The 26,832-nt window shown below is 36.0% G+C and overlaps 1 protein-coding gene across 1 annotated transcript in view; it reads left to right on the top strand.

Annotated features, from left to right (window-relative positions):
- Positions 1 to 1,896: 1,896 nt before the first annotated feature.
- The window catches only part of LOC148948534 (putative transporter slc-17.2), a 26,653-nt gene continuing 1,717 nt past the window's right edge, over positions 1,897 to 26,832 (top strand). The window contains exons 1-4 of the mRNA XM_089094961.1: positions 1,897 to 1,939; positions 8,050 to 8,119; positions 12,247 to 12,449; positions 19,965 to 20,213. Coding sequence (XP_088951087.1) covers positions 8,071 to 8,119; positions 12,247 to 12,449; positions 19,965 to 20,213 — 501 coding nt within the window. The 5' untranslated portion in view covers positions 1,897 to 1,939; positions 8,050 to 8,070. The remainder of the gene's footprint in view (positions 1,940 to 8,049; positions 8,120 to 12,246; positions 12,450 to 19,964; positions 20,214 to 26,832) is intronic.

Below are 26,832 nucleotides of genomic sequence, written 5' to 3'. Positions count from 1 at the left end.
TATATATTCTTGTGTTCTTATTTATTCATGTTTATTCTAAATAAGGGAGATGATAGATTAATTCCTCCTCCCCCTCTCATACCCCTTCCTATATTTATCTGAAGGCTCATGGATATTTAGACTATTTTGGCATTGAAATGCACTCTCTTGGTCTGATATCCCTCAAACCAACACGGTGGGGGTGCCACCCAAGGCCGATTTCAGGGGGGGGGGCTCAGGGGAATTTCCCGGGTGGAATTTATCAAGGGGGGATTCTGTGGGGTGCTTTCACCAGAATAATTTTCTAGGGGACAAATTTATTCCTCCCCTAGAGGTATTTTACTTGTGAAGAAACTTCTCTGGTTGATTTATTGAAAGAGGAGGGAATTTTTCATGGAGGAAGAGCCGAATTTCAATTTCAATTCAATTTAAATTTATTTTAATAAAAGTAAAACATAACATTAATAACAATATAGTTCCTATAATATAACTTTTTAAGGACCATAACACACAAAAAAAAAAAAAAAAAATTAAAGTGACACTGAAATCGGACAAAAAAAAAAGAAAAAAGGGCTAGTACCCTTCATGACCACATCTTCCCCAAACGCATCCAATCAAAATTTTGAGAAAGCCATTCTGTTCAACGTAGTTGAAAGTTCTGAAAACTAGGCCTGACAACCCATTTTTAGAATGACAACCCACCCACAGCCCTCAGGGCAAGGGTTATAAGTTATGCCCTGGGGGCATATAAGGTTTTCATAGAAAGCTTTGTTGTAGAAACTTCAAAAAGGGCTCATTTGATTGGAAATTGAAATGGCTAGTGCCCTTTTAATAGTCGTAAGTGATTGAAGGGCAACAAAACCCCCTCTCACGCACACTATTTATCTAAACACAGAATCAGGTTTCCAGTGCTTAGGCTGCAACTCCTAGTGATAAAAAAAATTGCGGTAAGCTTTAGCCAATGCCAGGACCTAAAGGTTTCTGAAGTCAAGATAATAGCTTGATAATTTCACTATCGTACAAAATTATTTATATAAAAGAAGGCATGATATTACTTCTTTCAATATAAGAAACCCTCTGTGCTCCTTAGATTTTGTATTAATTAAATCATTTTAATTAATATCAAGGGAAAAATTTACTGTTTTTTTTTTCTCTCGGTTATAATAACCATGGATACTTTACAGGCAAAAATATATTATTTTAAATATTATGACTTTATATTTTTGGCTCTTGGGGGGAAGGCCATGGTGGTAGTACAGAAACTAAGATTTTTTCTTAGTTTTCTTCAACCTAAGTTCTCGTATATTAATTCCTTATTTACTCCTAGTAAAATAGTTTTAGGAAGCTGCAAGTCTACCAGTACTCTTTTATATGGATGCACTATCATGCTAACTAATGTATTTTATTGATTTTCCCGAGCATCAAGATTAGCAATTGGTATTTCCAATTTCAAATACCTTTAATTTCTTAGCAGCATCGAAGTCGGTAAGCTGCTGCTCGGACTTCAGATTAAAAGAAAAGAGAAGTGACCCGGGTGCTGGAAAACAACTTTTGTTTTACCGTTGAAAGTTATTGCCAAAATATGTAAATATTGTTCCTCTTTTCCTTTTCTTCATTGGCCGAGTTGTTTTTGTTGCACACGGTGATTTCTAGCTATAGAAAGGGGGAAAAAGGACATTTACACCTTACGAGGACGCTCATCTCCCCTTTTTTCATTAAAACTTTTGTTTTATTTTTGCAACACATAACATCTAGTTTTCCAAAGGATTTTTTTTAATTTGATGTGATAAAATACAATATTTGCTTACCATAGAGACAGCAAATGGATCATTGTCTATCGTCTTATCTCATCAGATCTTTGTATCTTCGCCCTTGAAGTTCCAGTTTAATATTGATTCTTTTAGCAGTCACAGGAAATCATACAAGGAAAAAAGCATGACTTTGCAAGACTCTAGAAAATGTAAGATTATTCATATTTTATACATTATAAGATCAGGCTTTACTTTCAAGAATACTTTACTTTAAATAGTATTAGTCAAAGAATACTTTTCTTTAATGGCAGTATTGTAGTAATTGTTGGAAAAAAGTATAGCGTAGTTTTAGATAGCATAGTTTAAATTACATAGCATAGCATAGTAAAATAATAGCATGAATTCGAAAAAATTCATGCTATTATTATTGTGAGTTTCCTGCCACAAAAGTAGACTTTTTTCATGTTTGTTTCTTGGACATAAATCTCAGACTTAACTTTCGCTATTTGACAACTCAAAGGCTTCAAATTTCAAAATTCATAACAACTTTCGGATCTTCATTCTTGTAAGGCTTGCAATTTTTGTCTTCGGATAACAAAAACACTTTAACACTTTCGATATTCTTTTTAGAATCTAAAGTCTCACACTTCATCTTTACCGTTTGACAACTAAAATCTATCAAATTGCAAGAAGTTTAACAAAATTTGACAGTTTTACACTTCCAACAATTATGATTTTTATATTCAAACAGCACAATTCACACTTTCACACTTCTAAAAATATTAATCTTACCCAAATTACCAAATTTTTTAGAATGAATTCTCATCGTTTGACCATTCAAAGCCTTCGAATTTCAAGAACATAATTTTTTTCAAAATTCCACGAGTCTAATTTTTGAAGTTTGACAACCGAACGCCTTCACATTTTGAAATTTTAAGAAGTCTCACGCTTTTAGCACTTATAATTCTAATAAATTCACTAAACAATCCCAAGAACCGTGATAGTTTTCACATATTCAAACTTCTAAGACTTCTCATTTTAATTTTTTGACAATATGAAGCCTTCATACTTTGAAGAATCTCAACTCCTTCCAAATTCCAAAATTCTTAGACCTAATTTTCCGAATTTGATAGCTCAAAGCTTTTATATCTCAGGAACCTTGACAAATTTCAAATTTTCGCACCTTTAAAACTTTCAATTTTTATAACCAGGGAAAACAATGCCTTCACACTTTCAAGAATCTCAACCTTTTTCGCATTTCCACAATTCTTAGGAATAGATTTCATAATTTAACAGCTGAAACTGTTCCAGGAAAATAAATTTCAGCTTTTTTCAAAATTTCACAAGTCTTAGACTTAATTTTCACAGAGTAAAACCTCAAAGCCTTCATATTACGGAAATTTTACGAAATATCACTTTTTCACACTTCTAAGACCGATAATTTTTATATTTGACAACATAATGCATCAAAATTTCCAGAATCTCAATTTTTTTTTTAAGTTCAAAATTCTTAGACTGAATTTTCATAATTTAACAGTTTAGAGCTATCTCAACAGAATCGAACGCTTGCTCATAATCTATAAAACTGAGTACCAAAGGTGTTAGAAAACTTAGGCACTTCTCAATTATTGGCCTAAGAGTGAAAATTTGGTCGACACATCCTCTACTTCTCTAAAACCGCACTGTTCTTCTCTTAAAACTTTCTCAACGGCATCTCTCAGTCTAAAAAGTATCATATTACTGAGTAATTTACTACCTACAGAGACCAGACTAATGCCTCGATAAATACCAAACTCACTTTTATCACCTTTCTTATAAACTGGCTTAATTAAGCTTTTCCTAAAATCGTTAGGTACTTCCCCTGTTTCAAAAATCATATCCATAATCTTCAGTAGCTTATTTCTAACCTCGAGCCACCATATTTAAGAAACTCATTTACCACCCTATTAGCGCCTGGAGCCTTATTATTTTTTAGCCCTTTTAGTACTGTCGCTAATTCCTCCTCACAAAACGAATCTTCCTTCACATCCAAGGTATCACAAACTTTTTCATTGTCCTCTATATCTTTTCTTGCAACTCTATCTCGGTTAAAGACTAATTTTCACAATTTTGACAGTGGGAAGCCTTCAGTTTACAAGATTCTTAAAATATTTCCCATTTTCATACTTCTTATATTATTAGTTTTCATATTTCGACATCACAAACACTTCACACTTTGAAGAATCTACTTTTTTTTTAATTCCAGAATTCACGGACTGGAATTTCAGCTTGAGACTTCAAATTACAAGAATCTTATGAATTTTCATGTTTTTACATTTCTAACAATTTGATAGCACCAGTTTTTATATTTTGACAGCCCCTTCACACTTTCAAAAACCTCAGTTTTTCAGAATTTCTAGATTCTCAATGCCTAATTTTCACAATTTGACACAAAGACTGCATATTTCAAGAATCTAACCAAATGCGAACACTCAGTCCAAAACGGGAACCTAAGCAACAGGAAAACTCAGCATAAAATTATGAAAACCGCATGTACTAAATAAATTATATCTTCATAGACGTCTTAAAATTGTCAGAAACTATAAGAGCTTTAGATTAGTTCATTTTTGTCAAATTGATTTTAATTTTTTAGTTTGAACCGAATAAATTAACGTTTTTTTTTCATTTTTTTGCAAGGAAATCCACAGTTTTCCCATTTTTAATGTTAAGCTTTCGTATTTTTCCACTTTTGTTGTTATGAAACGGTGCAAACAGTTCCATTTTTGGGATCATTTGCCACCTTATGATGGTGTTGTCATGAAAAAACTTAAACTAAGCATATAAACGTAAGAATTAGCTTTCAAATTAGCCTTTATACAAATTTAAAAGATACTTTAGTTTCCTGCTAACAGGGTTGCCTCCAGGTAAAAAATATAATAGCTAGAACTCTAAGAAAAAAGAAATAAGGAAAAAATCATGGCTAGTTTCCTGGAAGCGATAGAAAAGGTGTAGTTTTGATTACCTAGGTCGATAGAAAAATCTTAAAGCAGTTTTTCTTAAGAAACAGGAAATAAAAAACACACAAAGTGGCAAAAGAACCCCTGGTGGTTGATGAACGTGATGCTGCTATGGACAATAGAATTGTCTTGAGTCTAGGAGATAAGAAGGTATGGAAACTATCAAACCAGTGAGCTTTATGCTAGAGACAGACTTATTTTGAGCAAAGAGGGCACTAGCCAAAGAATTAAGGAGGAAGACAAAAGATTTCACCAGCTTGCTGGTCATTTTTACCGACTATTTTTGTTTGACCAGCAATTAACATAATATTCATTTCTTTCACACCTTAAAACCTGTAAAAAAAATTGTTTCTTGTATTTTTTTTTTACCGCAAGAAGTATCTGCACAATTGAGTAGTCACCTAGCAAGAGTGCTCTTAGCAGTGCTTGAAAGCTTTTGACGCTTTGACGGTAGTGGTTATACTTTGATTTTGTTAAGACTAAGCCTGAATTTGAACTGTGAGCTGTTTATGAATTTCTGCAGGATCTGGGTCTAAGATAATGTATGATTTCCGTAATTATGATCAAGATATCTGATTAGTACTGAATGATTTGTACTTTTCCTGGAAATAGCCTTAAAAAATTAAGGAATACTTAAATAGCTGACATGCATTTTACGTAACGGACTTTGTCTAATAGTCTGCTGGCTCCCAAAAGGGGAATTTGCATTACCCAAACCATTTAATACAATGATTCTGGAGACGCCATAAAATTCAATAGTATAGAATTTTTTCTAGTCCTCCAATGATTCGACTTCAGAATATGGGATTACCTCTGAAAATGTACCCTCAAATTGCCATGGTTCCTAGCTAGTTGCCTCATTAGCTTGTTCGATGACAAAGTCTACTTTTTACGCATGCGATTTTTGTATTCTTGTTCTTAGGTCCAGAGGGGCTCAATAAGAATTTTCTAGCTCCCTTCTTAGAAGTGTATCTAATCCATGCCTAAATCAAATTTCCATGAATTTGACATGACAACACTATTTCATTTTTGATATTAATGTTATCAAATTTCATTGTTTTAATACAAGAGAGAGATGAGGATTACATAAACATGAACTTATTTCTTTGGAGGGGTTTTTCCGGGTAGGGGGATATATCAGGTTGTGACTGCGACTGCTTGCAACTGCAAGTGCAACTACTTGGGGACTGCAACTGCCTGCGAGTACCTGTGACTGCGACTACAACCACAACTGCTACGATTGCGACAATCGCTGTGACTTCTACCACTACGACTACTGAGAAAGCTACTGTTACAATAACTATTGAGCAAAATCAAAAATGTACAATTTGTTCAGGCTGTCAAAATGGCATTTGGATGCGATATCCCAGTAACGGAATAAGATATTAATTTGAAACTTCCAGGAAAAGCTAAGGGGAGTCTAAAACTAAATCAAAAAACACAATTTATATGCGAATTGTAAAAAGTGTGTCTATGAAAAGCCCCAGAGAGTGTTGAGTGCATTCCTTTGGAACTTTCATGGCACGTTGGTGGAGCTGTTGAGCATCCAGATGGCCATCCAGGACGTATCTGCAATATCTCAGGAATAGCTAAGTGTATCAAATTAAAAATTTCAGAACACATTGAGGAGATGTTCAACTAAATCAAGAGACACACTCAAGATTATCCAAGATTATCTGTGGTATCTCAGGAACGTCTAAGCTAATTAAGTTAAAACTTTTAGGGCATGTTAAAGAAAGGGTCAACCATCATTTGTCTATACTCAGGGTTGAAACAAGATAGTGGTCAAAATGGCTCTAACCCAACAGAAGCCCAAACATGGTACTGATCTTTAATTCATTTATTTAAGTGGAGTTTCACGTACCCATCCATCTAACGTTTGATATTACAGCTACAACATTATCGAAATTTGTTGTAAAACTTTGTTCAACATTTAAATAGCAAGCCGAAATAGCGATTCTTGTGGAGAAAAGCAAAAAAAAGGTTTTACAAATCTATCTCTTATTAAGCAATGCGAAAAACAATATCAATTAAGAAGAAACAGAGATTAAATTAAAAAAGCTTTTCCGTAAAAGAAATTTGTCAAAGAAAACTAATGAGCTACATTAAAATTAAGACGAGATTACTTTTATTCATCAGAGAGTGTATCATTTGCAAGTGCTTTTATTTACCTTCCTCTGCTGAGGCCAAAGTTTAAATTGGAAATTAACACCTGGTTCCAGCTAATATATGGTTGTTGGTTCTGCTGAATGTTGACCAACTTCAAAATTAACGGAATCTTTCGAACGAGCCCTTTTTACTTTAAAGTTTGTTTATATTTACTCTTAAGCACTTATATTTAAAGTGTTGGCTTTAATATTTTTATTTTGCCTGCTGCCTGAATTCACTTCTACATAAATTAAAGGATAATAACTCAATACAGTACACTTGGAGCTATGACGGGGAAAACACCGAGGATTATACTTGCCAGTTTTGAATGATTTGGTAGATCACTGACTAGTTATTTTGGATTTGTATTTTTGTTTTCACTCTGCTAAATTTTAAAAAAAAACTCTTAATATTTTTTTTTCAGAATTATATCAGCTCGAATTTGAACTGTTGTATGAATTACTGGAATTTGAATCATTAAACAATGTTTTGGCATGATTCTATTCGTTGTCAGTCTTTTTCAGGTTGTAAAAAAAAAATGTTGCTCTAACAAGTATAATTATAAGAATGCTATAATTTTTCATCTAAGCCGCTAATTTGTCTCGTGTTTATATCTTATAACTCTTTTAAACCAGCAAATATCATTTTGTTGACCCAATTTATGTTTGCATTTGAGATATAGGGCCATCAGGACGGGATCCACCCAAAATATAGTGATTTTTACACCTCCAAAGATGTTATTGTTTATAAATTACAGAAAAATTAGAAATCGCTTATGTTGTCTGTTTCCTAGTATCGGTAGTACCAGACCTTATTTCTCTCTCTTTCAGCTTCCGCCATTTTTAAACTTCATCTGGGTTGTAAAGCAGCTTAGAATATATAAATCCAGTCAACCTTATTCACAACGAATAGATTCATTCATAGTGAATCCTTTTATTTTGCTTTTACATATTGCTCATGTTGAGATTCACTACCAGTATCCATATTAAAAACTGCTTTGTTCTTTTTGCCTCAAGTCTGTTCAATTCACCTCTCTCTCTCTCTCTATCTGAAAACTATTTGGCAATCATTTTTTGGAGCTAGAACTAATGAGTGCCAGGTTTTGCGTTAAAGATTTACGTCACATTTTCATCAACACAGTTTGTATTAATTTTCATTGTTGTGTCTCTTCTTAGAATTCCAGAGTGAAAATTTAAATGGATATTGATGACAAAAATATGAGATCTTTCACAAACGAAACGCGAGGTAAGAGGCTAATTTGTAAATTTGGTTTAAGTCACTGGTACTTGTCTTTTATATAAAACAAACTCAAGAAGTGAAGTTTGGTGAATGCTAATGGAATAAAACAAATTTATGATGAAAATATAATAGTTTAGAAACAAATTTGGGCTATATATTTGCACATTACGGAGGGAGTGGGGGTAAAGCGTAGCATATATTAAATACATAACCTAAACAAACCTAACCAAATTTATTTAGCATAATGAAAAACAAAAAAAAACATGATGAAAATAGAATGCTTTATTACCGAAATTGTGAAAACTACAACTTGGAACTATGCTCCCAGAACGCAGAAACATCCTCAAGAATCACGCCAAGAGTGAACCGAGTTCACTACTTTGAAGACACGTAAGCCTTTTAGAACGTTTCCTTCCGTAATGTTTCAAATTTCTTGCAAACATTTGTACATTTTCTTTTCTTTTTCTTTTTTTGTGAAGAGTGGGCCTAGACATTTGCCAATCCTCTAAAACAAAATTCCTGCACATCTACTGGTTGGCATTTTGCTGATGTTACGTCCATTAAAAAGTCAATTCTTATGCATAACATAATTGCAATGTGCAATAAAGAGAAAACAATTGCAATTACAATTGCAAGAAAACAATGTGCAAAAAGAGCGTGTAAACTTCGATTCACTTGTTAAAGCCAAACTATATAATTGCTCCAAATGAACACTAATATTTAACATTTTAAAAACTATCAAATTTAACGGAAAAGAAATTGCAAGTCTGGCCGAATTAGCCAATTTACGATTCTATTACGGGATAATTGTGGCAAAAAAGTTTTACCTCCATTGAACAAACAACAAAGTATTTTCTTTTTTTATATATATATGAACGATTGAACCTATGATTTACTAGTTCCTTCTTGGCAAATTCCCTCTACAGCCCCTTTTCTAATGGCCTGATATCCGATTAGCAAAAACTAATTTGTGGTCTTTTCATTCTTAAGGTCTTAAGGTATTCTATTTGAAGTATTCCTATTTTATAATTAATAAAAAAATTTTGCACAAAGTAAGTTTTTCAAAAAGTAGTGAAGAACTCGATTAAACCAAAAATGGAAAAAATAGAATCAAAGAATCTACCAAGCATACAACTACCACAAATCAGTATCAATAAATAAATGAAACCCAAAACAAACAGAAATAAAAATAAGTCAAACTCAAAACGAGCAGAAAGTAGTCTGAGTTGGGTTCTAAACCCTATGCTTTCTAAAACCCAGAATATATTTTGTGCTTTACTGAAAAAAATTCAAATGAATCAAACAGTTCGTGGTAACGAACTGTAAGTAAGGAGCGACCCGGCTCAATGGTAACCGAAACTCTAGAAAACGGGTTATTGATACCAATAGATATATCAAAAGAATAAGATTTCAATGCTGATTTCAAATATATAACTTTCATCAAGTTTAGTGCTACCCATCAAAAGTTATGCACCTGAGAAAATTTGGCTGATTTTCAAAAAAAAGGGGAAAGACCCCTTAAAAGTTATAAAACTTTAATGAAAATCACACCCTCATCTTCAGCGTATCAGAGAACCCTACTGTAGAGGTTTCAAGCTCCCATCTACAAAAATGTGGAATTTTGCATTTTTTGCCAGAAGAAAGATCACGTATGCCTGTTTATTTGTTTGTTTTTTTTTGTTTGCTTTTTCCCAGGGGTGATCGTATGGACGCAGTGGTTCTAGAATATCACAGGTGGACGCAATGGAACAGAAATTAAAAGTTCTATTGCCCTTTTTAAGTGACCAAAAAAATGGATGGCAACTAGGCCCCCTCCCACGCTTATTTTTTCCCCAAAGTCACCCGATCAAAATTTTGAGATAGCCATTTTGTTTAGCGTAGTCGAAAATATGATAAATAAGTCTTTTAGGATGACTTAATCCCCCGACGGGCCCAGAGGGAGGGCAAACAGTTATTAAGTTCACCCATTTTTAACATATTGGATGGGTTATTGGTATGTATACAGAAGTTTTCAGGTGGTTTTTTTTGTGGTTGTGGGAGGGAAGGGTGGGTCGGTGGTTATGTTGGAGGATCTGTTCATGAAGGAAGTTTTCATGGGGGAAGGGAAATTGCCATGAAGGGGGCGCCGGACTTGCCAGCATTATTTATTGGTTATTGGGAAGTATACAACCATTTTCAGGAAGGATTTTTTCTGGAGGGGGGGGCTAGAGGAGGGGGTTACTCTGGAGACTAGGGCCGTGGAGGATGTTTCATTGGGGTAAGGGACATTTCTATGAAGGGGGCGCCGGATTTCCAAGCATTATTTAAAAAACGAGCAGAAATTAAATAAAAAAAAAAAGTTTTTTCAACTGAAATGTAAGAAGGAATATTAGAAATTAAAACCAACAGAAATTATAACGTATGTGAGGGGGTTCTCCCCCAATTCAAAAACACGCTCTTTAAGCTACAGTTTTTTTTTATTAATTTAAAAATATCACTCTAATATAAATAAAAGGCCTATGTGATTAAAGGGTTTGTGAATCAAAATTTTTTTTAACTTTTAGCGTAAAGAGCGTGGTATTGACTAAGGGGAGAACCCCTTCATATAAGTAATAACATATACGTAATAAAAAACAATAAAAAAACAAGCGATACGGCTCAATAGTAATCGAAACTTTTAAAAACGAAATTTTGATGTCAATAAATGTATCAAAAGAATGTGTTTATAATGCTGATCCTAAATATATAAATTTTATTAAGTTTAGTATTACTCATCAAAGGCTACGAGCCTGAGAAAATTTACTCGATTTTTTAAAGAGGGGGAAACATCCCCTAAAAGTGAAAGAATTTTAATGAAAATCACACCGTCAGATTCAGCGTATCAGAAAACCCTATTACATAGGTTTCAAGCTCATATCTGCAAAAATCTGCAACTTGGTATTTTTTGCCAGAAGAAAAATATACGAATATAGAAGTCAGTTACGTAAGTTAATTTGTAAAGACATCCATTTAGCAAAAGAAAAGTAAAATTTTTATACAAATAAAAGCTGCATTAACTAAAAAACGATCAGAAATTAAATAAAAAAACAAGTTTTTTAAACTGAAAGTAAGGAGCGACATTAAAACTTAAAACGAACAGAAATTATTCCGTATATGAAAGGGGCTGTCCCTCCTCAACGCCTCGCTCTTTACGCTAAAGTTTTTTATTGTTTTAAAAAATGAAGTTGTGAGACAGGGTCAAACTTTAGCGTTAAGGTCGAGGCGTTGAGGAGGGGACAGCCCCTTTCATATACGGAATAATTTCTGTTCGTTTTAAGTTTTAATGTCGCTCCTTACTTTCAGTTTAAAAAACTTATTTTTTTTTATTTAATTTACTGAAAGAAATGAACATTGTCAGTTTAAAATACATAGGCTGATATTTATTCCTTAAAATCTCAATTAATTTTTGATTTCTTAAAGCTATAAAAGTGAAAGCATATAAAAGAATTTTTGTTTCATTTATATATATAAATATATATATATATATATATATATATATATATATATATATTTTATATATATATATATATATATATATATATATATATATATATATATATATATATATATATATATATATATATATATATATATATATATATATATATATATATATATATATATATATATATATATATATATATATATATATATATATATATATATATATATATATATATATATATATATATATATATATATATATTTTGAATTTCTTTCCAGCATAGTTGATAATCCTAGGTCTTCCAAAGTCTTCGGGGAAGCTTTGTGACTCCATCCATTCAGTCACGTTTACATATTTAACCTCTCCGTCCAAAGAATGTGGATACGACACTGACTCCATACACGTTTTTTTGTTTACAGAGAACGCTATTAGTTCGGTGTGGATCTAGTTTGGGATCGAAAAGGCACAAAAATGGAGGCTACTCACCACTCTTTACGTACGCCTCAAACTAAACTAATTTAAAAGAAATTATAAAAAGCGCATGAAAACCATTAGGATATACCTCCGTTCGAACATATGTCGCCTATTTTTTTTTTTAGGCAGAATTTTTATTTTCCGACGGTTTCGAGATTTCTAGATGAAAGCTATCCTAATATAGCCTCTTTTGCAGCAAAGCTTTTCCCATCATGTCGGATGACACTAGCCCTTGTGATAATGATGGGGACCTTCGTGTTGTTTCATCTCAGGATTAACCTTAACTTCGCAGTTGTATGCATGGTCAAGGAGAAACCCCTGAATAACACCCAAAGGAACACATCAAATCATATATGTAGGCATTTGAATGTTACAGTTACAGACGAAACAACAATGGAGGTAATCAGGTAGGCCATTAGTTTGAAAAATGAAAATACCAGTCGTTAAAACAACTTTGTCTTGAGATACGAGGGCTGTTCAGAAACAAGGGAAATTTTGAAGTAAAATTTTGTGTTGTTTGCTCGTTTTAAAATGTATTATCCTTGGGTAGATAAGTTGAGGTGTGGAAATTCATTTATTAATAGAGGGCACTCGACTAGGTATTTAGGTATTGTTGTAAATGAGACGCTTAGTTTTTCAGATCATATAAATTGTATAACATCTAAAATTACCCGTAATGTGACTTTTGTATTTTTCACTTGTCCATTGTTACCTTTTATATTGTTGTTCGGTATGGTCTTCAACTTTTGAATCCCATCTGAAACGACTTAGAGCTTTGCAGAATTCTGCCATTAGGATTTTTGCAAATTATGGACCGAGAGATTCAGTGGGAAATGTGTATTTGAAACTGAATATTCTTCCTCTAGCAGGTATATTCCTTTTTTATCGATCTATGCTAATGTTTTATATTATTAATAACCTTACCTCAGAATGTTTTAATGGCACGTTTATAACTGGTGTGGATCTTCACAATTATAATACAAGAAATGCAGATGCATTTCGGCGGCCGCAGTGTGAAATAACCCGGTCACAGTTCTCTGATCGGCATGTTCTGCCGAGCTCCTGGAGTCATTTACCAATTGGGGTTGTACGTGAGTATGACCGAAGTAGTTTCCGGGGAAAATTGAGGGATTTTTGTAATAATATTTATCTTTTTTTTTTCTTTTTTTTTTCTTTTTTTTCATAATAGAATTTTTGGTTGTGTTGTTTTGTTAGCCCGTTGGCGGGGGATATGGTTTTGGTTTTGTTTATTTATATTGAATTATGTGTTGGAAGTTGGAGTTGGCCAAACGAACCGAAAGGTTCCTTGGCGTTTGTTTTTTGTAAATTATGTGTAAAGAGACTTAACAGTCTCAAGAAACCAGGGGGCTCAGTCTCAAGGACCTCTTGTCTAAGGAACCAGGGAAATAAGATTTATCATCGCTTGTCTGATATTTCAGCTTAGACTTGACCCACGACAATTTTCCGGAAGTAAAATAAAAATATAACAAATTGACACCATTTGAGGCGTCTTTTTCAGAGCTAAAGTTTGCCATTAAGGATACCAACTATGGCATTGGGATTAAAAACGCTCATAAGCAAATGCAATTATATTTGGTGTAAAGCTTATCATTATTGACCACCGATTTCTGGTGATTTTTGTGAAATACTAGTGACTTCTGGTGATTTTCTTGGTGAAAAACTGGTGATTTTTATTTAATTGTGGTGGCAACCCTGGTCGGCACCAGCCGTGAGAACGAGGACAACTTCGTGATGCCCGTTTTCCCAATATTCCAATTTAAAATGTGCACTGCAATTTCAAATCCCGCCAGTTGTGTAATTTGCGGTCCGTAATACGGTTTTTGTTAGAAAAAAACGATAGAAATTCATCGGCGGCTGTGCGAAGTGTATGGCAACGACGTAATGAATGAAAGTTCAGTGCGAAAATGGTGTATCCGGTTTAAAAATGGCCGAACCAACGTGCATGATGAAGAGAGGAGTGGACGCCCGAGCATTGTGAGAGACGATCTTCTAGCCAAAGTTGATGAGAAGATTCGTGAAAACCGTCGCTTCACAATAACGGAGCTTTTGCTTAGCTTCCCACAAGTTTCACGGACTTTGTTGTTTGAAATTGTGACTCACAAGCTGGCTACCCTAAAGTTTGTGCAAGATGGGTGCCAAAAATTCTTTCAGACTTCCATAAAGGTCAGCGAATGGGAGCAGCCCTAACATGTCTTGACGCCTACCACACACATGGTGATTTTTTACTGGATTGAATCGTAACGGGTGACGAGACATGGGTTAAGCACGTCAATTGCGAGACAAAATTGCAGTCTATGGAGTGGGGACATACAAGTTCCCCCCCCCAAAAAAAAAAAATTTGTGAACCTTGTCAGCGAGGAAGATTATGGCTACTGTTTTTTGGGATAGGCAAGGTGTGCTGCTTATTGACCTTCTCGAGCGTGGCGCAACAATTAACTCTGATCGGTACTGCCAGACGTTGCACAAGCTTAGAAGACCAGTGCAAAACAAGCGCCGAGGAAAGTTTTTGTCAAAAATTTTGTTTTTTCTTGACAATGACCGACCTCACACGGCAAATCGAACTGCAGAACTTCTTGACTCATTCAAATGGGAAATTTTCCCACACCAACCCTACAGTCCCAACCTAGCATCGAGTGGTTTACACTTGTTCCCGAAGGTGAAGAACTGGCTAGCGACACAGCGTTTTGATAACGACGACGAGCTCCGGGCGTGCGTCACTGAGTGGCTGAGATCGCAGGCGGCGGATTTCTATGACGAAGGAATTTCGAAGCTTGTCCACCGCTACCATAAGTGCCTTAATTTGTTTGGTGACTATGTAAAAATGTAGCATTTTAGTCACTCTTTCAGATGTATATAATGAAATATTTTTCCTGTACCTAATTTTTGTTTTATTACAAAACTTTCCCTAGTTTCTGAATAGCCCTCGTACAAAAAGCCCTATTCGAAAGGGCACAAGAACAATTTGGTTCCTTGTTAGTCGAGTTTCTGATGATCCGAAATTTTATGGACAGGAATAATCTTTATATTTAAATTACAAGTAACTGAGTATCAAGGAGGCACACTTGTGCCTCTATAAAGAGGCGACCCACCACAATGTTAAGCGATTTCAGGTCCTAGAGGTCGCAGAGAGACGGCGGTAATTGCATTTTGTAGCCCAAGCTCAAACTAAGAAACTTGCAAAATTTCATCCTCCTCCGACTTTATCTTCATGGGGTAAACTGGGCCGGAAGTTTGGACCCTCCCACCACAGCCCCCTTTAACGTTGTCCGATTGGGCTGAAATTTAGAGGTTAAGGTTTCCTAGGGCCCGGGAGCTTATCCTCGAAATTTCAGCTCAATCCGATCACTCCTTCCCTGTTTTCAAAAAACCAAATATAGCCACTTAAAATTCATCTCTTTTTTTTTTCTTAGCCACGCCTACAGGCCACAGTTGGCAACGGATCCGGTTGAATGAGGACTCATTCGAAGCAGAATTCGACCTGTTAGGGCCTTTTGATATTTTCAGACCGAAAAAATTATCCCCCGAATTTACATTTACGAAAAACCTCGTTTTCCTATATTAGCCCATGTTAATTTTTCCCTCCACAACCCCCCTTTAACGTTGTTCTGATCGGGCTGAAATTTAGAGGATAAGCTTTCCTGGGGCCTGGGAGCTTATCGTCGAAATTTCAGCTCAATCTGATCACTCCTTCCCTGTTTTCCAAAAACCACATATCAAGATTTTTGGGAATTTGCTTGCGTCGAAAATACCTTCTATTTGCTAAACAACAATTACTATTGTGTTTGTATAGTCCAGCGGCTGAGACTTCAGACTTTCAGGCGGAAAACTCGGGTTCGATTCACCATCAGAGCAACTTTTTTATATACTTTGAAAAGAAACTCAGTTTCTTTTTTAAATTATTTGAAAAAAATTACGTTTTCTAAAGAGTTAAAGAGGCTGAGTTACAAGGTCGACCCTTAAAACGTACAGGGATTAGGAGGCACAGTTGGGGGGCTGTTAAAGAGGCTGAGTCACAAGTTCGAACCTTAAAACGTACAGGGATTAGGAGGCGCCCTGTACGACGTGATTTGAGTATTCAGGAATTAAAAGCCTTAACACAAGAATGTTCAAGAGCGGGGGGTTTGGGGGGCGGCAGTCCCCCAACATTAACTCCTGACACGATCAGCTAACAGTTAGTCAAGCAATAATAAGTAATAAACTGTACAAAAAAGTGCAGAAATTATTTGAAAAAAACTACGTTTTCTAAAGAGTTAAAGAGGCTGAGTTACAAGGTCGAACCTTAAAACGTACAGGGATTAGGAGGCACAGTTGGGGGGCTACCACCCCAAACCCCCCGCTTTCGCAGCCTTTAAATATAAAAAAAATTTCTTTAAACTGAAAGTAAGGAGCGACATTAAAACTTAAAAAGAACAGAAATTATTCCGTATATGAAAGAGGCTGTGCCCTCCTCAACGCCTCGCTGTTTACGCTAAAGTTTTTATTGTTTAAAAAAAGAGTTGTGAGAAAGTCAAACTTTAGCGTAAAGAGCGAGGCGTTGAGGAGGGCACAGCCTCTTTCATATACGGAATAATTTCTGTTCTTTTTAAGTTTTAATGTCGCTCCTTACTTTCAGTTTAAAGAAATTTTTTTTTATATTTAAAGGCTGCGAAAGCGGGGGGTTTGGGGGTGGTAGCCCCCCAACTGTGCCTCCTAATCCCTGTACGTTTTAAGGTTCGACCTTGTAACTCAGCCTCTTTAACTCTTTAGAAAACGTAGTTTTTTTCAAATAATATCTGTTAAGGTACATACATATTTGAAAAATGACTTCATAATCCTGTACACTATTAATATAGGTTAGAAACATGAATACACCCGTGCAAGGGTACACGTACAATGACCATTGTTTTTAGAATACCTGCAATCCGTACAAAAAAAATCTTTTCTTTTTTTTTGCTTTATCTTGTAAATGATTATAACTCAATATTGTTGTGCCGTTAATACCAAATTACATAAAAGCTTAAGCCTAATAAGGTTTTTTTTTAACATTTTGTAATGGTAAAATCAAAAAATCTTTATTTTTTTTTCATAGGGATTTGTCTTGTACCTCAAATTTATCAAGGACCAAATTAAAGTTTTTTATGATTCAATACTAAACAAAGCACAAAAAAAAATTTCAATTCGAAAAAACTGAAATAGAATTCCGTTTTATATACTTCATAACAAAAATATTTCTATTAAAAAAATGCTGTAAATTGGATATTTAGTGGCATCGCTAGCTGACCAAAGCAAAATTTTATTTGGATACAGTAAAATCAAATCTGAAAAGATATATATTATGTAGCGTAATGGATTGACCTTTTCCTGGAGATTATTTGAAAAAAACTACGTTTTCTAAAGAGTTAAAGAGGCTGAGTTACAAGGTCGAACCTTAAAACGTACAGGGATTAGGAGGCACAGTTGGGGGCTACCACCTCCAAACCCCCGCTTTCGCAGCCTTTAAATATAAAAAAAATTTCTTTAAACTGAAAGTAAGGAGCGACATTAAAACTTAAAAAGAACAGAAATTATTCCGTATATGAAAGAGGCTGTGCCCTCCTCAACGCCTCGCTCTTTACGCTAAAGTTTGACTTTCTCACAACTCTTTTTTTAAACAATAAAAACTTTAGCGTAAAGAGCGAGGCGTTGAGGAGGGCACAGCCTCTTTCATATACGGAATAATTTGTGTTCGTTTTAATTTTTTATGTCGCTCATTACGTTAAGCTTAAAGAAATTTTTTTTTTATTTATATATTAGTAGACATCGTGGGATGTGTTGATTTGCATAAACCCACATGTGCATCCTCCTACCTGTAATTGTTAATTTTCTTACTTGTCCATAAGCATATGTAAAAATGTATAACACGTAGTTTTTTTCAAATAATTTCTGCACGTTTTTGTACAGTTTATTACTTATTATTGCTTGACTAACTGTTAGCTGATCGTGTCAGGAGTTAAAGTTGGGGGCTGCCGCCCCCCAAACCCCCGCTCTTGAACATTCTTGTGTTAAGGCTTTTAATTCCTGAATACTCAAATCACGTCGTACAGGGTGCCTCCTAATCCCTGTACGTTTTAAGGTTCGAACTTGTGACTCAGCCTCTTTAACAGCCCCCCAACTGTGCCTCCTAATCCCTGTACGTTTTAAGGGTCGACCTTGTAACTCAGCCTCTTTAACTCTTTAGAAAACGTAATTTTTTTCAAATAATTTAAAAAAGAAACTGAGTTTCTTTTCAAAGTATATAAAAAAGTTGCTCTGATGGTGAATCGAACCCGAGTTTTCCGCCTGAAAGTCTGAATCTTAGCCGCTGGACTATACAAACACAATAGTAATTGTTGTTTAGCAAATAGAAGGTATTTTCGACGCAAGCAAATTCCCAAAAATCTTGATATGTGGTTTTTGGAAAACAGGGAAGGAGTGATCAGATTGAGCTGAAATTTCGACGATAAGCTCCCAGGCCCCAGGAAAGCTTATCCTCTAAATTTCAGCCCGATCAGACAACGTTAAAGGGGGGTTGTGGAGGGAAAAATTAACATGGGCTAATATAGGAAAACGAGGTTTTTCGTAAATGTAAATTCGGGGGATAATTTTTTCGGTCTGAAAATATCAAAAGGCCCTAACAGGTCGAATTCTGCTTCGCATGAGTCCTCATTCAACCGGCTCCGGGGCCAACTGGGGCCTATAGGCGTGGCTAAGAAAAAAGAAAAGAGAGGAACTTTAAGTGGAGATATTTGGTTTTTTGAAAACAGGGACGGAGTGATCGGATTGAGCTGAAATTTCGAGGATAAGCTCCCGGGCCCTAGGAAAGCTTAACCTCTAAATTTCAGCCCAATCGGACAACGTTAAAGGGGGCTGTGGTGGGAGGGTCCAAACTTCCGGCCCAGTTTACCCCATGAAGATAAAGTCGGAGGAGGATGAAATTTTGCAAGTTTCTTAGTTTGAGCTTGGGCTACAAAATGCAATTACCGCCGTCTCTCTGCGACCTCTAGGACCTGAAATCGCTTAACATTGTGGTGGGTCGCCTCTTTATAGAGGCACAAGTGTGCCTCCTTGATGTGTGGCCATGTATGTGATTCCAGCTGCTGCAGGGTTGATGCAACAACCTTTGCAGTTGAGAAGCCTTGTTAATCAGAAGATGAAGATCGCATATATGAGGAGGGATACCCCCTCCTCCTCAGCCATCCGGTAATTGTGTTACAGTTTGACTTCTTTCTTCAATCCTTCTAAAACGGATCCTATGACAATAAGGCACTGGGAATAGGATAAAAAGTATTTCAACAATACCTAATGAATGGAATTACCAGCTGGTTATACTTTCTATACCCGAAAATGCCTTTATTAAAGCTTTGGTGTTAAGAAGGGGAAGAGGGGGGGGCTGAAAAGGAGAAACTCCCGTTTTACGCAATGAGTTCTGCTCATTTTAAGTTGCGATTTCACTTTTTAATTTCATCTTGAAAAAACTTCATCATGTGGGAGCTCTAGGAAGTGAGATTTTTATTTATCACCATTAATAGGAATTTTGTTATGTGTTAGTTGTTGCCGAAATTCCTTTTCTAGAATGTCGTTACAATTGTTGCAGATCACTCTTTACTATAATTTTTTTTTATGATGAACTGCTTCATATACTATTATAGTGAGCATTAATAGGATCCAGTACCATTGTAAAAAAAAAATTAATCAAAAATTTATTTCATTTGAAGCATTTTAAGGGGGAAATACTGCTATTCAACTTTCCAGTGAAGTTAGTTCCGGTGACAATAGAGGAGCAAAAATGTTTGTAAGATTTTGTATAGTATTCTATTATTTTGTTCAATTTTGTATACTTATCTATTTCATATGATATTTCTATGTACAACTGATTACCGTAGAATTTTATTCTAGGATGATATTATAATTGGAGAGTTGGAATGGGATAAAGAGTTACAAGCACTTGTCCTCGGATCAGTTTACTGGGGTTTTGCAACTACTCAAATTGTCGGAGGATTTTTCACTGATCGTTATGGCAGTATTAAGAAAATCTTACTCCTGGGAATGGGTCTCTATTCAGGATTGACATTCTTCATTCCTGTAGCTGCGAGATGGAATGTGGGAGCTTTAATCGCTCTGAGAGTTGCCCAGGGTTTCTGTTCGGTAAGGATGGTGTCTTTTATGTGGTTTTCTTGTCTAATTAATTAACTCGGTAGCATTACCATTAGAAAAAATATAGTAACTTGAAGCTTAGAATGTCTAGATTTCTAACTATTTGCTGAAAGAATACTGGAATTCTTTTGCACTTGCTTCAAAGTCGGACTATTTGTTGTCCAAGTACACTTTTCTTAGGCATACTCTTATTCTCCATATACTACTTTTCCAAGTTATTCGTTTTTTAGCAAGTTACTTTTATTATCTAAAGTTGTTATGGAATTTATAACACTATTTTCTTCGAAACTATTTAACATCTATTGTGTAAAATTTTTTCACATTGGTTCTTGTTTTTGAGAAAAGTAATTATGCAAATACAGATTCAAGGGTGCTAGGCTTTCCCCCGGAAAATTCCCTCCAAAAAGTTGCCTCTGTAAGAGGCAACTCAGAAGTAAAATCAGAGCGATTTTCCGGAGGGAATTTTCTGCAGAAGGACTTTACAAGGGGTTGTAAAGTCCTCCTTGCAGAAAATTCCCCCGGAAAATCGCTCTGGTAATTCCCCCCCCCCCCTCCGTATAAAATTTCTACACATGCAAAATTGAGCAGCCACAGAGCAAATATGACAAATAAAAATAACGAAGAAAATTAAAGAATTTTGAATTTTTCCATCAATATTCTAAAATGAAGGCAGAATACGTGGTATAGACTATCTTATAGTATTTATTTTTACATTTTTATTTTATATTAATTCTTTTTATCATGTTTTTGGGGGTCGAGTTATCATAGCAGGGTAAGGCAAAGTTTAATATTGGGCCTGTGGGGGTAATATCAACCTCGGAGGCAAAATAATTAGACATTTTGAAGTTTTTAACCAAAAGAGGTATCTCAAAATTTAATTCAATATCATTGAGATTAGAGGAGGGCCGTATAGCAGAAAAGGAAACGAGAGGGAGGCTGATTGACCTCCTTCCTGATAGCCTTCAGCCTTGAAACAGAGCACAAGGAGTTTAAATTTGCAATCGAATGATCCCCTCCCCTAGTAGTAGAGAGCTATCTTATACTCCGACGATCACCACGTGGTTTATGGTTTTCTCAGTGAGAATGAAAAAACAGGAATTTTCTAACTTGAAAAAACATGAATTTTGTCAAATTTATGTCTGTTTTTATGGTTTTTGTCAGTGAGAATTTGAAAAACAGGAACTTTCTCACATTTTTGTATGTTTTTATGGTTTTTGTCAGTGAGAATTTGAAAAACAGGAACTTTCTCACTTGGAAAACCATAAACCACGTGGTGCGGTCACGAGTCAGAACACCTGTGCTGTCGACCTCAATTCACCTATCGTGAATCAATAATTCCCCTTAGAAACAACAAATTAATTTCCCTTTCTTGACAGATCAATCAATCAGTGACATCATCTGTCAGACTTTAAAAATTTTCGCCTAGAAACATTTCTCCAGGAATAGATCCAAGTCATTAATGTCTTTGCCTCGGGAACAGTTCTACTGGTCGAACTCCAAAGGATATTAATAACCAAAGGCCATGGAAACAATTAGGCAAGAAACATCTTAGCGATGAATTGTTTTAGCGCGCGAAAAGGTTTCATATTAATTTGAAATGCGTTAGCACAGAGATGCCAATAACAAAGGAACACGCTGAATTTGCGTTTAGGGATTATTTGGGCGAAACCGTTTTAGACAGGCTATGGAACTATTTCGGCGAAACAGATAGAGACATTTTAAAAGAAGATTTTTGAAGAGATTTTAGAAGAGAATTTGAGTGTGGTCGTTATAATACACAAGTTTCATTTGAACAGTGTTGTGAGGTCCTCTAACACAACCCCAAAGGGTTCCAATCCTCCTACCCCAACCCCGAAGGAAGCCCCCGGTCCTCAAAAGCCCCCCAAGCTCCCAAAGGCCCTCCACCGGTCCCCCAAAGGCCCCCAGGCCCCCAACTGTCCCCCCGGACCCTCAAAGGCCCCCCAAGCTCCCAAAGGGCCACCGGCGCCCCCCAAGGCCCCCCCCGCCCCCCACAGGCCCTCCCCCGCCCCCCCAAACGCCCAACGAGCACCCCAAGGACCAACGGGGTCCCAAAGGCCCTCCACCGGCCCCCCACTGCCCCAAATGCCCTCCCATGGTCCTCAAAGGTCCCCCGGGCTCCCAAAGGGCCACCGACGCCCCAAAGCCAATCCCCCGGCCCCCAAATGTCCCCCAGGCACCCAAAAGCCCACCCAGACCCCCAAATGCCATCCCCGGACCCAAAGCCCATCCCCCGGTCCCCAAAGGTCCCCCCGAGCTCCCAAAGGACCCCCGGCCCTCAAGGGACCCACAGACCCTCAAAGGCTCTCCCCGAGCACCCGTCTTTCGTTGATGTGAGTTGTCTGAAACCTATGATTTGGGATGTGTAGTTTGCTACTTCAGGCTTTTCTGAGCAGGATTTATTAGCCATTCGTAGGTGTGGGTTGACTGAAACCAATACTTTGGGATGAGTAGTTTGCTATTTCAGGCTCTTATGAGCTAGGTTTCTTAGCCTTTCGTTGGTGTGTGTTGAGTGAAACTTATGATTTGGGATATGTAGTTTGCTTTTTGGACCTTTCTGAGTTGGATTTCTTAGTCTTTCATAGGTGTGTGGTGTCTGAAACCTATGATTTGGGATGTGTAGTTTGCTATTTTCGACTTTTCTAACTAGGTTTGTTAGCCTTTCATATGTATTAGATGTCATAAAAATGTGATTTAGTATGTATTGTTTTCTATTTATTACTTGTATTATATCATTTTTTATCTTATTTATTAGGTGAATGTTGACTTAAACAAATAGTTTGGGATGAGTAGTTTGCTATTTTTGACTTTTCTGAGCTAGGTTTCTTAGTCTTTCGTTGGTGTGTGTTGACTGAAACCGATGATTTGGGATAGGTAGTTTGATAGTTTTGAGTTTTCTGAACTGGATTTCTTAGTCTTTCATAGGTGTGTGGTGTATGAAACCTATTTTTTTGGGTAATTTTATTGCTACTTTTAACTTTTCTGTGCGTGTTTTATGATGAATAAAGATTTGATTTTTGACTTAATCCAATTGTTTTGGTTTAGTGTTTATCTATTATTGAGTTTTATGAGATAGGTTTCTTATACGATCTTAGGTGAGTGTTTTATGACAACTCTGATTTTCGAAATGTAATTTGCTATTTCAGACTTTTCATAACAGGATTTCTTAGTCTTTAGTAGGTGTGTGGTGTCTGAAACCTATGATTTGGGATGTGTGGGTTGCTATTTTTTTTACTTTTCTGAGCTGGATTTTTTAGCCATTCGTAGGTATGTGTTGACTGAAACCTCTGATTTGGGATGGTTAATTTGCTATTTTTGACTTTTCTGAGCTAGATTTCTTAGCCTATCATATGTGTGTCCTTTCAGAAAATTATGATTTGGGAGGTATAGTTTGCTTTTTGGACTTTTCAGAGCTAGGATTCTTAGTCACTCATAGGTGTTTGTTGTCTGAAACTTCGAGTTTGGGATGAGTAGTTGGCTATTTCAGACTTTTCTGAGCTAAGGTTTCTTAGTATTTCGTAGGAGAATGCTGTCTGAAACTTATGATTTGGGATATGTAAATTACTATTTCGGGCTTTTCTAAGTTAGATTTCTTAGTCTTTCATAGGTGTGTAGTGTCTGAAACCTATGATTTGGGATGTGTAGTTTGATATTTTCGACTTTTCTGAGCTAGATTTCTTAGCCTTTCATAGGTATGTGTTGTCAGAACATTATGATTTGGGATGTGTGGGTTGCTATTTCAGGCTTTTCTGAGCAGGATTTCTTAGCCATTCGTAGGTGTGTGTTGACTGAAACCTATGATTTGGGATGGTTAATTTGCTATTTTAGACTTTTCTGAGCTAGATTTCTTAGCCTTTCATAGGTGTGTCCTTTCAGAAAATTATGATTTGGGAGGTATAGTTTGCTTTTTGGACTTTTCATAGCTAGGATTCTTAGTCACTCATAGGTGTTTGTTGTCTGAAACTTCGAGTTTGAGATGAGTAGTTGGCTATTTCAGACTTTTCTGAGCTAAGGTTTCTTAGTATTTCGTAGGTGAATGCTATCTGAAACTTATGATTTGGGATATGTAAATTACTATTTCAGGCTTTTCTGAGTTGGATTTCTTAGTCTTTCATAGGTGTGTGATGTCTGAAACCTATGATTTGGGATGTGTAGTTTGCTATTTTCGACTTTTCTGAGCTAGGTTTCTTAGCCTTTCACAGGTATGTGTTGTCAGAAAATTATGATTTGGGATGTGTAGTTTGCTATTTCAGGGTTTTCTGAGCTAAGGTTTTCTAGTATTTCTTAGGTGAATATTGTCTGAAACCTATAGTTTGAGATGAGTAGTTTACTATTTTTGACTTTTCTGAGCTAGGTTTCTTAGTCTTTCGTTGGTGTGTGTTGACTGAAACCTATGATTTGGGATACATAGTTTGCTATTTTTGACTTTTCTGAGCTGAATTTATTAGCCATTCATAGGTGTGTGTTGTCTGAAACCTATGATTGTGATGTATAGTTTGCTATTTTTTGTCTTTTCTGAGCTAGATTTCTTAGCCGTTCATCGGTGTGTGTTGTCTGAAACATATGATTTGGGATGTGTAGATTGCTATTTGAAATTTTCAGAGCTATGATTCTTAGTCCGTAATAGGTGTGTGTTGTCTGAAACTTCTAGTTTGGGATGAGTAGTTTCGCTATTTCAGGCTTTTCTGAGCTAAGGTTTCTTAGTCTTTCATAGGTGAATGATGTCTGAAACCTATGATTTGGGATTTATAAATTACTATTTCGGGCTTTTCTGAGTGGGATTTCTTAGTCTTTCCTAGGTGTGTGTTGTCTGAAACCTATGATTTGTGATGGATGGATTGCTACTTTTGACTTTTCTGAGCTGAATTTCTTAGCCGTTCTTAGGTGAGTGTTGTCTGAACCCTATAGTTTGTGATGACTAGTTTGCTATTTTTGACTTTTCTGAGCTAGTTTTCTTAGCCGTTCTTAGGTGAGTGATGTCTTAAACCTAGGATTTGAGATTTTTAAATTACTATTTCGGGCTTTTCTGAGTTAGATTTTTTAGTCTTTCGCAGATATGTGTTGTCTGAAACCTATGATTTGGGATGTGTGGGTTGCTATTTTTTTACTTTTCCGAGCTGGATTTCTTAGCCGTTCATAGTTGAGTGCGGTCTGAAACTTGTGATTTGAAATGGTTTATTTGCTATTTCTGTCTTTTATGAGATAGGTTTCATGGCCTTTCATTGGTATGTGTTGTCAGAAAATTACGATATGGGATGTGTAGTTTGCTATTTGAACTTTTCAGAGCTAGGATTCTTAGTCCATCATTGGTGTTTGTTGTCTGAAACCAATTGTTTGGGATGCCTAGTTTGCTATTTCAGGCTTGTTCATTTTGAATTTCAGTCATGAAATGCAAGAGTTGGAAAATTAGGGTCTTAGTCCACCAGCTCAGTATTAGGGTCCCAGTCCACCAGCCTGAACGGTGGAAATTCACTAGCTCAGAATCGGGGTCTTAATCCACCAGCCTGAATGGTTGAAATCCACTAGCTCAATATTGGGGTCTCAGTCCACCAGCCTGAATGGTGGAAATTCACTAGCTCAGAATTGGGGTCTTAGTCCACCTGCCCGAATGTTGTAAATCCACTAGCTCAGATTTGTAGTCTTAGTCCACCAGCCTGAATGATTGAAATTCACATTAGACGACACAAAAACTTACACACACACAAAATCTTACACACACGCACAAAAACTTACACACACACACAAAAACATACACACACACACACACATGAAAACTTACACACACACACCAAAACTAAAACACACACGAAGAAAATGACACACACACACAAACACAAAATTACACAAACACACACACACACAAAAACTTTCACATGCACACTAAAACTTACATGCACACAAAAACTTACATGCACACAACAACTTACACACACACACACACACACAACACTTAAACACACACACAAACACCAAAACTCACACACACACACACCAAAACTAACACACACACAAAAACTTACACACACACACACACGCACACAAAAACTTACACATGAACACAAAAAACTCACACACACATGCACAAAAACTTACACACACACACACACACACACACAAACTGGCACACACACACACTAAATATTACTCACACACTCAATAACTTACTCACACACACAAAAACTTACACACACACACACACAAAAACTTACACATGCACACTAAAAATTACATTCAAAAACAAACTTACAACAACAAAAAAAATTACACACACACACACACACAAAAACTTACAAACAAACACTCACGAACACTCACACACACACACGCAAAAACATACACAAATCCAAAAAATTACACACACACACACACACACACACAAAAACTAAAACAAGAACACACAAAAAAACTCACAAACACAACCGCCAACAAAAATACAAACCTAAACACACATACACAAACTTACACACACACACACGAAAACTTACACACACACGCCAAACCTTACACACACACAAAAACTTACACATGCACACGAAAACTTACACACACACACACGAAAACTTACACACACACGTCAAAACTTACACACACA

The sequence above is a fragment of the Artemia sp. Qi Xiang Cuo genome, chromosome 9, assembly GCF_049724085.1.
Source record: "Artemia sp. Qi Xiang Cuo chromosome 9, ASM4972408v1, whole genome shotgun sequence".
NCBI lineage: Eukaryota > Metazoa > Arthropoda > Branchiopoda > Anostraca > Artemiidae > Artemia > Artemia sp. Qi Xiang Cuo.
This window is presented reverse-complemented; position numbering and strand designations above follow the sequence as displayed.